Below are 13,756 nucleotides of genomic sequence, written 5' to 3' on the forward strand. Positions count from 1 at the left end.
TGAATTATCGGCCACAGCCGAGACTCTTGGTGTCATAGTAGCCACGTAATATTAAATTTAAAAGACCAAAAATAAATGTAAACTTTATTAATTCCATTTTATATAGCAAATGCAAACGTCTCGTTAATTGAATGACAAACTTCACAGTCTTCCTCTTTTCTACTGCAGTTTTTATATTATCTAAAATAGTATTTGGTAAACATTAAACAATATTTGGCTTATATACTGTATGCTGAAGCAGTTAACATAAATGCATTAAGCAATGGATAATATAAAAAATAGACTGCATCTTGTTTTTTAACATAATGAACAAAGGTTGCACATTGTTATCGATTAACTGTAACATATTGTTGCGACACTTTCACAAAGCAGAATTATAAAATTCATGGTTTACAGGCAATAAAGTGTGACGATGGCTAAGATTATTTTAACACTAATTTAATATAATTATTAATATTGCTCTATTTAAGTTGCGCTAATACATTTGTAATTTTTTGCATTGTTTTGATTCTTATTATGCTATACAGACACTAAGAGAGAAATAAAAGGTTTACATACTACATTGTTAACGATATTAATATTCTATATTAAATATTTACAAGTATTAGTGTACATTTGAATATTAGAAATTACAGACAAACTATAATGATGATCCCGACACAGTCCACGTAAAAAAATACAGAACATTTTAATTTTTTTCATCCGCAGAAATGTCTGGTTTTAAGTTTTCTGTAAAATTGGTAGTATCTCCAGTAGTGTCATATATTTTCAGGTAATCATTTTCGTCATGAGTTGGTCTAGAATTGTAAACTTTGTTTTTATTTTTGTCAAATTCTCCGTCTAAGTTTTTATCAAGTTTTCCCTCAAAAGTAATCGCTGGTTCTGAATAGTCTGCCGAATTAACAGAAACTGCAGTTGTGTCATACAGTTTCAGATAACCATTCATATCATGAGTTGGGACAGTACTGTTAACTTTGTCTGTATTTTTGTCAAGTTTTTCATCCAAGTTTGTTGTTAGATCTGTCTCTGAAGAAATGTTTGGTTCAATGTAATCTGTCGCAGTATCTGTAGATGTGTCATATAGTTTCTTATAACCAGTAATTTCAAGAGTTGGGACTAAATTGTTACCTTCCTTTGTGTTTTCGTCTTTTATTTCATCCATGTTTTCGTCACGTTTTCTCTCAGAAGAAATAATGGGTTCTAAATATTCTGTCGAATTAACTGTATCGCCAGGTTCTTTCAAAAGGCTTTTAGAATTATCAATTTCGTAAGTTTGAACAGAATTGTATTCTCCGTTGGTTTTGTCGTCAAGATTTCCTTCCAAAGTATTGTCAAGTTTTCTATTCGAGATAATTTCATGCTGTCCATCCATGTCCAAATTACGTTGGCTAACGTTCTCAATGTTAAGTTGTATGTTTATATTATTTTCACTTTCCGAATATTCAGACACATTAGTGTCCATTTGTTGGTTCCTTTCATGTTCGTTTGTGCCGTGTGATAGTTCGTCACTAGAAGCATTTTCTTTGATAAAATCAGGGTCGCCTATTGTACTATAAGGATTTTCTATATCTTCATTATCCTGTTCGTACACAGAAGTCTGATTCAAAGCGCCATTCTGCAAGTCGTTTCTAGAAATTTCTTTTATTACTGCATACCCTTCATCTTCATAGAAAGGTACCAGATATCCATCACTGTCAACTGATCGAGATGATTCATTGTTTGGTGGAGCAAACGTAACTTTCCTTATTTTTCCCTTTCGATACACTGAGGGAAATAAAATGGAAAAGTTACTGATCAATATTTCCTAAATTAATATTAATGCATATTAACAATATACGTTTGTTAAATGACTAATATTTTGCTAATATAGTATTCAAACATTAAAGTATCAGTTACATGTATATTTATTAATGTTTAAAAAATTATTTTCTAATATTAATATTTAATTGTTACTCTATTGGAAAATACACGCATGGAACATAGCTTACTGCAATTAATGATTTTTTTATTGTTTTGCCTGCTGCTCTATTTATGTCTTTTCAAAAAAGTAATTCACCACAAAATAATTTCTTATAGCCTTTTTTTGATGTAGCAAATGAGATTATCGATGGCTAATCACCACTAATACTGGTTTGATAGCATGAACACCCAGAATACCTTTGCTCTGCAATCGCTACTGTCTTTTAAATATGTATTTGTCACCTAATCACAATAGCAATTTTTCGGAAATAATTAAGTAAAATAAGCAAAAATTCTAAGTGAGGATTAACTCAATTAATAGAAGTGAAATATTTGCGCCTATTATGTGGTCAACGAATGTACAGCTTGTTCTTTAATGAAGGCAATTGTCTTCTAGGCGTTTGTGCCTCACAATGAGGCAAATGAAAGCGCCCATCTTGAGGTCGGCGTGTGTATTAAACGTCTGGTGTATGACATGACTGACACACTATATCATATTTTTATATGTTGCTGGATGGGTGATTTAAGTGATGAGTGTCAGCTGAAAATCCATTTTCTCCGTGAACTGCATAAACGGCGAGGAAGAAAACTAACCGAATCACAACATTTGTTTTTGTATTCTTTTGAACGGTGATCCTTTAGCAAACAATTTTAAATTTATGATATACTGTGATAGGAACATTAAAATGTAAAGTTTACATTTTGTCAAAAAAACGTCTATTTTTTTAGGCTATTTAAAATTTTTCAAATCTGCTCATGTGTGAAATGTGGCTGGCATCGTTTAACCATTGATGTAAATTGTCATAACTGGTGTCGGGTTTATATATATATATATATATATATATATATATATATATATATATATATATATATATATATATATATATATATATATATATATATATATACCGTCAAATCTATTCCGTATATTATACTTTTAATTACAAATATAAATTGTTTAATTTGAAAAATATATTACATTTTCTTGGTTTTTTTTAAAATCATCTTCAATTCTTTTTTGCCTTGAGATTTTTGGCCTGAGTATTTTTGTCAGAGATATTTGCTTCAATTCCGAAATCTTTTATCAGTGAAATAATTTGTCCAGAGACAATTTGTCCAGAGATATTTTGTCGTTGACATTTTCGTCTGAGATATTCTATCCTGCAATAATTGGACCTGTAATCATTGATATGTATTTACGTGTCGAAACAAAGGGACGAACCTTTAACAAAGCAAACGGCTACCCCAACAACTCCTACAACAACCACAACAGCGACAGGGACGACGTAGTAAAGAAAGTTGTAGTCGTCTGTTGCAGAATCTAGCTTGGATGCTTCTAAGATAAAAAGTTATGTTATAATACACATGATAACGGTAAAATACAGGTAAATGTATTGTACACTTTAAATTATTAATGAAGGAAATGAAATAATAAATGCAATAAAAGGTAACAATGTTACGGTTTCAGATCCATTGTTAAAGAAAAATTTCACAAAACGCTATCTCTAGTACATATATAACAACAATTCCAAATACATTTTTTAAAAATAATTTATGATATTCTAACAAATAATGTGACTAACAAATATTAGTTATCTGTTTATGAACTTTCTTTGTCATTCCCTAATTCAAAAGTAGTTCGTGTATGTTTGTAAAGTAAAATAAAAATAAAACGAAAAGTTTAAGATACTAATTTTCAATGCATTGGCATATTTTCGACATATTGATTATGGTAATGCTTAACTGCATTGTAGGATTACAGATATATTAAAGCCCATTTTGTTTATAATGTAACCGATCCAACGCCCGTGAAATGTTTTCAAACACAAAGAAAATGTAAAAAAAAATATTTACCTCAATTAGTAAATATTAATTAGTAGTAGCATTAATTTCAAGAGAAGAGGTTGTAGAGGGGTAGAGAATAATAACATTATTGTTCAATAATGTTATAACTAAAACCAATATCCTTTCAAATTATCTATTTTTTTTTCGTTAAGCAAGATTTCGATTTACCTTGTTCAATCTTTATCGTCATGTTCCCAACCATTGTTTCATCATTGTTCGCTGTCACCATACACACATACATGTAGCCATCATACATGTCTTCTGTTTGAAACTTCAGTGTTGACGAATGAAGGTACTGGATACAGGTTGTCCCAGAACTAACCCGCACAGGTTTAGCAACTGATATATCGTTTTGTACAGGATATATCAAAAAATTGCTAAGACTTGCACTAGATTTGCCGTACTTCCATTTAAAGAATAGATCTTCAGGACCCTAGTATCAGGATTAATATTTTCGTAAAAAATTTGTTTCAAACAAATTTTGCTTAAAATTGTGTACACACACACACACACACACACACACACACATATATATATATATATATATATATATATATATATATATATATATATATATATATATATATATATATATATATATATATATTGAAATAGAGTACTTACTGTAACATTACATGTCAATGTAACATTAGATCCAGCAGGATTGGACGACACAAATTGACCCAGTCCTACGTCATGTTGGGGAAATAGAGTCAAAGAGACGGGAACTAATCGCGCTGAAAAAAAGTATTTTATTTTATTTTTATTAATTCCTCTTCCAGATAACCTTTGACTCTACTATATACAGATTATAGTGTTGTAATCGTGGAAACATTAAAAAATCGAGATTATTGTAAATCTGAACATTTTAAAATACCACGAGTAAAAGTTTTACAATTTGCTTTCTTTGTCTGGTTTTTCTGTGTGCGGCTGTGAAGACTTAAGAACTGTATCAGGCTGGCTAAATTTTATGTAGATCTGTAAATGTCAGATCCTATTCTAAATATTTATTATTTTAAGCTATTTTAAAAATATATGTGGTTAGAAGTAGGCAATCCTTATCAGTATGTATTTCGTACGACCCTCGTCTCTATTTGTTTGACATATAGAAAATCGCGGAAACTTGATGAAATCTTTCTATATGATGGCATCAATTTGCCAAAATATTTTTTTTCCGATGATTTAGTACACTCAAACTTGTGCTTCTCCAACAACTAAATCTAATCTGGGATATGTTCGGATACTGGCTGAGTGCGCATGTTCAGGGATTATTTTAAAGTTATGAAGATGGTGGCGGCAATAACTTCGAATAACAATTGAGTTTGATTAGATTTTAAAGTATCCTCTTAATGAAGTTAACATGTTGAGATGGCTACACCACAATAATTACAAATAGAAGGCTATTTGTTAAAAACACTTAGCTTTTTGTTTTCTGCGGACTATTGACCATTCTAGATACTGAGATTTTAATAACTATCATTAGGGCAAGTGAGGGTCGGTCGATAACCCAATATAATGTGATCAGCTAATAAATACAAACAAATTTTAGGAACCTGATCCATTATATAGATTTTTCTACAAGTTCATGTTAATTTTTTTTGTTTCTTTAGAATATACTAGTCAACTTATTATATAAATAACTTTCTCACGATTTTCATCTTATTCCTCCCCCTCCCTACTGTCTTACATCTTCCCAAAATTTCACATCCCACATTTAAAAATAGATCACACCTCAGCATGTGTCTGACCACACTACTCCTTTATATGCTGAGCTAACTGAAACAGATGTACTCTGCTTCACCTGCCCCGTGTCCGGCCAAGTCGCAAAAGGCAACTATAACTCCTGAAATGAATTCACACCTCAGCGTACATGTTTTAGCTTTTAACAACATCGATTACTTTCTATATTATTTCTTTAGTTAGAACATCATTTGAGTAATAAATTATTACATTTATTACATTTTTAAGCTAACGTGCAATATCTATGAGAGAAATTTTTTCTTTAAATTATCAATAATAAGTCACTCAAACCCGTACCACCCGCTTTGGGAACTATTACACTATCATCACGGCCAGTTGGGCACATACCACAGAATGAAAATTAATTACTCTATATTTTACTTTCAACCAGCATAAGAAAATTAAGTTACGTGAATATTATATTAGATTAAGTAATATCCTAGTTTTATAGAATAATTAAGGCATGAAATAGTTTTGTAAAGAAACTCATTATTGGCTTAGATCTAGAATCCAGACAGAGATAGAAATGGCCCTAAGTCTAGTTTATCCGTAGTTCTAGATCTACATAAATTCCTTTTATTCTCGAATCAGATGATTCGAGAAAATAAAAAGTAAAGATATATTTCAAATATTTAATGTCTATTAAACTAGCCGTGGGTACGCGTTTCACGTAAATTATAGGCCTATATATTTTTAATGTTATACTAGTTTGTAAAAAGTAATTTATAAAATAGTTATTGGTGTTTTACTACAAGTAGATATTGATCAGTAGTTTTATAGATCTAAATCAAATTTAAATGCAATAGCTCATTTCTTCATATTCTAAAATTGGAAGATGACGCCGTTAGTTTTGTGTTCATTCCTTGGTTTAAACATGTAACATGTGACGTCATTGTTTTAGCGTTCTTTTCATAATCATAAACACTTTTCCGGTTGCATAACTTATAATGTATTCCTACATTCGAATGTGACTTTTTTATTTTCTTTCTTTAAAAAATGTAGTTTCTATATTTTTAATACATTCAACATATTATTTTCAACATAAGACCGTATCATTAAGTTTTCCATGTATCGCAGAAGATACTGATCTCTTAGCCTATGGGAAATATGTTCAGAGAGAGAGAGAGAGAAGTGCTCACATGGAATTTTATACATTAGGGTAGAGAGACTCAATTATTTATTGTGTTTTTTTTTGTTTTACTTACTGTTGTATGTTTTTCTTTTAAACTAATTATTTTTGGTTTTTCCTTACATTTTAATATTTCGATATAAGTTGCCTTTATTTATTCCTATACGTTTCAAGTGACGTCACTGTAAATTCTCTGTATTTTTTCAGTAAAACTTTTTTGGTTTTGCTTTAACATCTAGTGTCGCCAGTAAGGCGGTGAAAGTTTTTAATTATTTTTGAAAATGAAGTCTCTGTTTTGAACTTTTATAAATAAAGGGGTGTTTCTACAAATGAATTCATCAATACACTAATTAACGTCTGTAAATAACTTTATATTTGATAGCTTGGGATAAAAGAACATCATTCTCTACATAAATACGTATTTTACAGTTCTACACATAGTGCAAATGCTCTCCTCTAACTGAACAGACAAATAAATATATACAAAAATTTAAATAAAGGAGACGTTTAGAAGTTCATAGATAGGTAGATGGTGATTCTGTTATTATAATTGAAATGTTCCATTGAGTTTTATATTTTAACTCCATAGGCCATTCACGAACAGTAGGGAGATAGACATATACACATAATATAACAAATACTATTTACAATAAAATATAGGTAATATATTTAGTATGTTAAACAATTACTGGCGTTTAAAATTCAAAATATAAAAGTATTAAGTATATGTACTTGGAAAAATGTAGGACTCAGGTTGAGAATAATATGTTAAGAGTTTTTTAACTAAGTAGTTTTTAATGATTTACTGAAAGCTTACATGAACTGGTGACGCTTTGATTCCGGGATTTAAAAACCAAATCATGTTCTTGATTGATGTAGTTCACGGTACAGAAATACAAACCAGCATCTGAACATATAGCTTCATTCAATGTCATTTGTATTTTCATTGTACTCCCGTTTGATGCATCGAATGGGCTTCCATAATAATCAAATTTCCAGTTCCTTTTATCTGACAAAACCTTTAAGTAATTGAAAAACAACAACACAACGTTCAACTAAGATGCTGCCTACTCTGAACAAACATTTCATACAATACTACATACAACATAATTTATATAGTTAATCTATACTGTTAGAGTCTCCTATTTTAAAGTAATTTGTATTACTTTGGCCGAGAAAATTTTACACATTTCATAGCTTACGTCTTGATAAGTAGATCTATAGATCTAAATCAAATTTAAATGAAATAGTTCCTTTTTTTAATTCTAAAATTGGGAGATGACGCTATCAGTGGCGTGCAGAGGGGGGGGGGGGGGCGGGAGGGGAAGGGGAACAGGCCCCGGGCATCCACATCAGGAGGGTTGGGCATCCAACGGGGTAAAATTGTATTTTTTTCTTAGGTTTCACTATCTAGGCAGAATTATCAAATTCACCCAAATGTGTATATACAATCAACAAATGGCACTGATATAGTCATCGTACCGTTCGTGTCGTACAACATTCAGAAAGAAAGGGGCATCGGTGAAGGGTAGTGGTGTAGTAGTCATTGACATTTCCCTAATAACTGTATGTATTCTTTCAATTAATAGAGTATCTTATACTTATTTAAGTATAGTGTAGTTAGTGGCATCTTTAAAGTAATTTTACTTGTATTTACGTTTGTATTTTTGAAGGGCATCCTTACAGCAATTATGCCCACATTCGTTTTATATATTATCGGGGGATATTTATAATGCTTATATTTATTATAGAATGTCTGAAGAACATCCATGGGTTTTGTTGATATTTACAAAATTATAGCAGGTTTAAAAAGATAGATGGTTTGCTCGGTCTAAAATTCTCGGTGCAAACCTTCTATCTGTGCGCGCGCAGACTTAGCTGTTTTGAGACGAGAATTTCGGTCTCAGCCGCGTTCGTTCGTTTTGTCCAATGAACGTGATTTAGTTATGTTTATGTTTTTAAGTTATAATTAACACTTCATAATATTTAGATTATAGTTTAGGGCTCATATTTTAATTATTTGAGTTTATTCTACATTATGGGGTCAGTTTAATTTTTAGTAGAGATGTTTTAGTATGGCTTTATAGCTTTCGACTGTATTCATTATGTCTGTATTTAGCACTAGACTTGTTAACTGTTGAAGGTTATGCTTTATTTATTACATCTTTCTATTCTCACAGTTTATTTTACTAAATCTGGTGGTTGCTGGGTTTGTAGAATGATAATAGTAAAAACAGAAACCTTATTGTCAGATATATTATGAATGAGACATAACACATTAATCACATTAATAATGACTTAATGTTCACTTATTTTACAAAAATGTAACACATAAAAATGTGTTTATTTTTAAAATTTATTCTTTGAATAAACGTCACATAAAGAAAAATTAAAATGGCAACATATTTTTAAAATCAGGGAAATCATCATAAAAAGGTGTGTTTATGACATGCTTTTAGGTGCTCAAATATGACAGCTTTTATCTTTTTTTTTCTGCTCTTGTATAACTTGACAGGGGCTACAGATGAGATCATAATCTTACGACCCTAGCTTAGCAATTGCCAGCTATCTGCTAATTCACTTTGAAGTAGACAGTAGCGTCAGGCTTGTACTGCAGTGCACGAATATCTGTCGCTTTGAATTCTTGATAGGTCTGACTGGTCTTTTGAGAGCGGCTGGTCTCTTGTATGGTAAGGCTGGTCTTTTTGAGAGAGGTTGGTGTCTATTGTCTGTTATGTGAGGCTGGTCTATTGTACGTGACGACTGGTCTGTTGAGAAAGGCTGGTGTCTTGTATGGTAAGACTGGTGTGTTGAGAGAGGCTTGTCTATTGTAGGATAAGACTAATCTTTTGAGAGAGGCTGGTCTCTTGTATGGTAAGAATGGTCTGTTGAGAGAGGCTGGTATCTTGGAGGGTAAGATTGGTCAGTTGAGAGAGATTGGTGTTTTGTATATTACGACTGGTCTGCTGAGAGAGACTGGTCTCTTGTGAGGTACTGGTGCCTTAATGTTACGACTGGTCTGTTGAGAGATGCTGGTGCCTTTACGATTTGTCAGTTGACAGATGCTGGTGTCTTGTATGGTAAGACTGGTCATTTTAGAGAGACTGATATGTTGAGAGGCTGGTCTGTTGAGAGCGGGTGATATGTTGAGAGAGGCTGGTATGTTAAGAGAAGCTGATCTGTTAAGAGAGGCTGGTATGTTGAGAGAAGCTGGTCTGATGAGACAGGCTGGTCTGTTGAGATAGGCTTGTCTGTTGAGACAGGCTGGTCTGTTGAGATAGGCTTGTCTGTTGAAAAATTAATCATAAAAGCATTTACTAAAGACAACTAACTATGTCGTTGAACATGTACGCCAAACATTTTGTAACTTACCATATAAACATTTCTTAACACGTATCTAAACCCTCAATCTAAAGCTAGAAGTTAATTAACAATTATTAAATTTATTTCACATTCTTGTGGAAATATAATTCGAATTATAATGTTTTTATTGATATTTAGATTCTAGAATGAAGATCTAGTTTAAAAGCATTGTGTTAGCCTAAAAAATTGTAAACAAATCAGTTTGTTTATTATTCTTTAAAATGATAAAATGTAATAGAATAGTTGAACATAATTAATCAAATATCCTTACCTATAAGTACTGTGACTGCTGTGCTGTAAAATTGTGTGATTGCGGCGTGCGACTGCGTTCCCGATCAAAAGTGTACTGACAAATATAGCGATATTCGTTTTGCGCCGAGATTTTTAGCGCTAGAAATAATAGGCCGTTTGTTCAAATGATTATATCTCAATAATCATTCTACAGATTTCTCTAATATTTTCAGGCTTTATGGTGAATCATATTGGCTTTTGATTTATGTAAAAAAAGAAAATCGAATTTTTTGAGTTAGACGGTTTGCGACCGAGACCATCGATATATATATATATATATATATATATATATATATATATATATATATATATATATATATATATATATATATATATATATATATATATATATATATGTGTGTGTGTGTGTGTGTGTGTGTGTTACGGTCAAAGCCTGAAGTGCGGCCAAAGCCTGCATTGGCCGGCCAATGTGCGCATAGGCCGGGATGTCCTGGTCAATGTCCTATCTAGACTAAGTTGTGATCGCGTTTTCATTATTCTGGGTGCGGTTTCATTATGAGTAACGTATTGTTTGGCTCTTGTTTGTATAGCATTCTATATGCAATGCGACATGGACCAAAAGGACCGTCAGATCAAGAGACAGACATACCAGATGGCTACTAAAAAGAATAATCCAAATCCTAATGAAAAAAAAACATGTGGCCTGAACTTAAACTAGTTTACATAAAACTAAGGCATAGCCAAAGCCGCTGTTCAGTAGAACGTTCCAACCAAGATGTTCAAAATATGGTTATGACATGGATGTAGACAAATGAATCAGGTTATTGGGCTGAGAGCCTTAAATTTATTCAATTTATGAAAAAAACAGTAATTTCCAACAAGGAATCCAACAATCGCCATACAAAACCTTGTTTGGGTGCAAAGCGAAAGTGGGACTTAGCACTTGTATCTACCAAGAGAGGCTTTCGATAATTTAGCTACTGAGGAAGATCTTGAGAACAATGAAAAAGAAATGGAGGTTGCAATAAATGCAACGACATACTCAGCTAACACATCTACTGTCGTGGCGCAACGTCCAGACCAGCTGCGTGACAATTATAAGGCCAACAGATTATGTGCAGTTTGTGAAAAATATTGCAGTGAAGTCCATTCTTATGGATCCTGTAGCAACGATGTCCATGCAAAATGCGGAATAGCAAATGAAGCAGACATAAGGGTACAGAGGGAATATTTCTTGCAGATTATGTCACAATAAACAAGAAATCATGGACAACAGGTCAGTATCTCATACTAGCTGGTAAACTCAAGGTGCCAAGGGGCTAAAAAAATCAGATACAAAATTTAAACAAGTTGAAGTGGGAGATTGTGTTCGCACCCATATTCTAGATGTTGACAGAGGTCGCGGCGATCCCCAAAGCGTCCTTGCAGCTGTCATGAGCGTCGAGGGCGCTTTCTACAGGCTAGGAACAGAACATGGTGTATTTAAACAACTGTATGCTAGAAGTGAGTTTTCAATTCTTCACGAAAAACTGCTCTTATTGTCGTCAGTTGGCACTGAGGACAAATCACTACGAAACATCGCTACTTCACAATCACTCACCGGCGGCCAAGGCTACATTTATTGTAATTGTACAACCCAATGCACAACAAATCGCAGCAAGTGTAAAAAATAACAATGTAATTCTAAATAATAATCAACAAAGACTTAATTTTACGGTATAAAAAAAACAAAATCTGCTCATGATCTTCTAATTCAGTCGTCCCTAGCCAGATAATCTTATAATTCGGATTGGCCGGTACACCATGGCCAGTCCGCTGATTGGCCGGCCAAAGGCCAAAATGAAGTAAAGTTTCGGACTTTGGCCGGTCAGTGGATGGCAATGTTGGCCAATGCAAGCTTTGGCCGACTTCGGGTTTTGACCGTAACTTTATATATATATATATATATATATATATATATATATATATATATATATATATATATGTATATATATATATATATATATGTATATATATATATATATGTATATATATATATATATATATATATATATATATATATATATATATATATATATATATATATATATATATATATGTTACGGTCAAAGCCCGAAGTCGGCCAATGCTAGGATTGGCCGGCCAATCCGCGCATTGGCCAATATCGCCTCCCATAGGTCGGTCAAAGTCCGAAACTTTGCTTGATTTCGGCCTTTGGCCGGCCAGTCCGCGGACTGGCCATGGCGGACCGGCCAAAGTCTTAATTAGAAGATCATCTGGCTAGGGACGACCGGCCAAAGTCCGAATTAGAATAAAATGAGCAGATTTTGTTTTTTTTTAATGCCGTAAGGATCATGAAATTAAGTCTTTATTGATTAATAATTAAAGTAAATGACAGAAGCAATTATATTTTTATTGTACTATAGTCTCAATCTATCAATATCATCATTTGTTACAAGTTGAACTTTTATGGCATTTAGAATTACATAGCAGCTTGTTATTTTTAGACTTGCAGCGATTCGTTGTGCACTTAGTTGTGCAATTGCAGCGAGTGTAGCCTTGGCCCCCAGGGCCCCCAGTCAATGATTGTGAAGATGCGATGGTTCGTAGTGATTTTTCCTCAGTGCCAACTGACGACAATAAGAGCAGTTTTTCGTGAAGAATTGAAAACTCACTTCTAGCACACAGTTGTTTTAGAACACCATGTTCCGTTCTTAATTTGTAGAAACCGCCCTCGACGCTCATGACAACTGCAATCACGCTTCGGGGATCACCGTGACCTCTGTCATCATCTGGAAAACGGATGCGTACATTGTCACCCACTTCACCATCTTTAAATTTTGTATTTGATGTTTTAAGCATCTTAGCACCTTGAGTTTGCAAGTCAGCATGAGCTGCTGATCTGTGTTCCATGATGTCTTGTTTGTTGTGACACAATCTGCAATGTTCCCTCCGTACCCTTCGTCTGCTTCATTGGGTATTCCACAAATAGCATGGACATCGTTGCTACATGATCCACAAGAATAAGCTGCACTACAATGTTTTTCACAAACTATATAGAATCTGTTGGCCACATTATTGTCACGCAAATGGTCTGGACGTTGCGCCACGGCAGTAGATGTGTTAGCCGAGGATGTCGTTGCATTTATGGCAACCTCCATTTCTTGTTCAATGTTCTCAAGATCTTCCTCAGCAACTATTTTATCAAGAGCCTATATATCGAAACTAACATGGATTTACATCTTTTTTTTTGACAGCCATCTGCTATGTCTGTCTTATGGTCTGACGGCCCTTTTGATCCATGTCGCCTTGCATATATAATGCTATACAAACAAGAGCTAAACAATACGTTACTCTCAATGAAAACGCACTCAGAATAATGAAACTGCGATCACAACTTAGTCTAGATACAACTTTGGCCAGGACATCCCGGCCAGTGCGCGCATTGGCCGGCCAATGTACGAAATA

General features: G+C 33.2%; 1 protein-coding gene across 2 annotated transcripts; it reads right to left on the reverse strand.

The window, feature by feature from the left end:
• Positions 1-7,686, reverse strand: LOC131944680 (uncharacterized). Of its 2 annotated transcripts, none has more exons than XM_059305474.1 (5): positions 7,491-7,686; positions 4,429-4,541; positions 3,973-4,237; positions 3,182-3,292; positions 1-1,764 (listed from the first exon to the last, which is right to left on the reverse strand). In XM_059305474.1, exons 1-5 carry the CDS (start codon positions 7,618-7,620, stop codon positions 689-691), a joined length of 1,695 nt encoding a protein of 564 aa, XP_059161457.1. In that variant the 5' UTR covers positions 7,621-7,686; the 3' UTR covers positions 1-688. The 2 variants fall into 2 exon arrangements, with proteins under 2 accessions (XP_059161457.1, XP_059161447.1); XM_059305464.1 differs by having other exon boundaries at positions 3,182-3,295.
• Positions 7,687-13,756: the final 6,070 nt, after the last annotated feature.

Source organism: Physella acuta, unplaced genomic scaffold (genome assembly GCF_028476545.2).
Source record: "Physella acuta isolate Inbredline_101_S28 unplaced genomic scaffold, ASM2847654v3 ptg000048l, whole genome shotgun sequence".
In the NCBI taxonomy this organism is placed as follows: domain Eukaryota; kingdom Metazoa; phylum Mollusca; class Gastropoda; family Physidae; genus Physella; species Physella acuta.

Bases quoted from the DNA above. Each gene is read 5' to 3' on its own strand.
- LOC131944680 (XM_059305464.1), bottom strand. From the start codon at position 7,620: ATGAAAATACAAATGACATTGAATGAAGCTATATGTTCAGATGCTGGT. The intron at 3,296-3,972 runs GTAAATCGAAAT...TTTTTATCTTAG, and splicing joins GACGATAAAGATTGAACAAG to AAGCATCCAAGCTAGATTCT. The intron at 1,765-3,181 runs GTTCGTCCCTTT...TATTTCCCTCAG, and splicing joins AGCCGTTTGCTTTGTTAAAG to TGTATCGAAAGGGAAAAATA.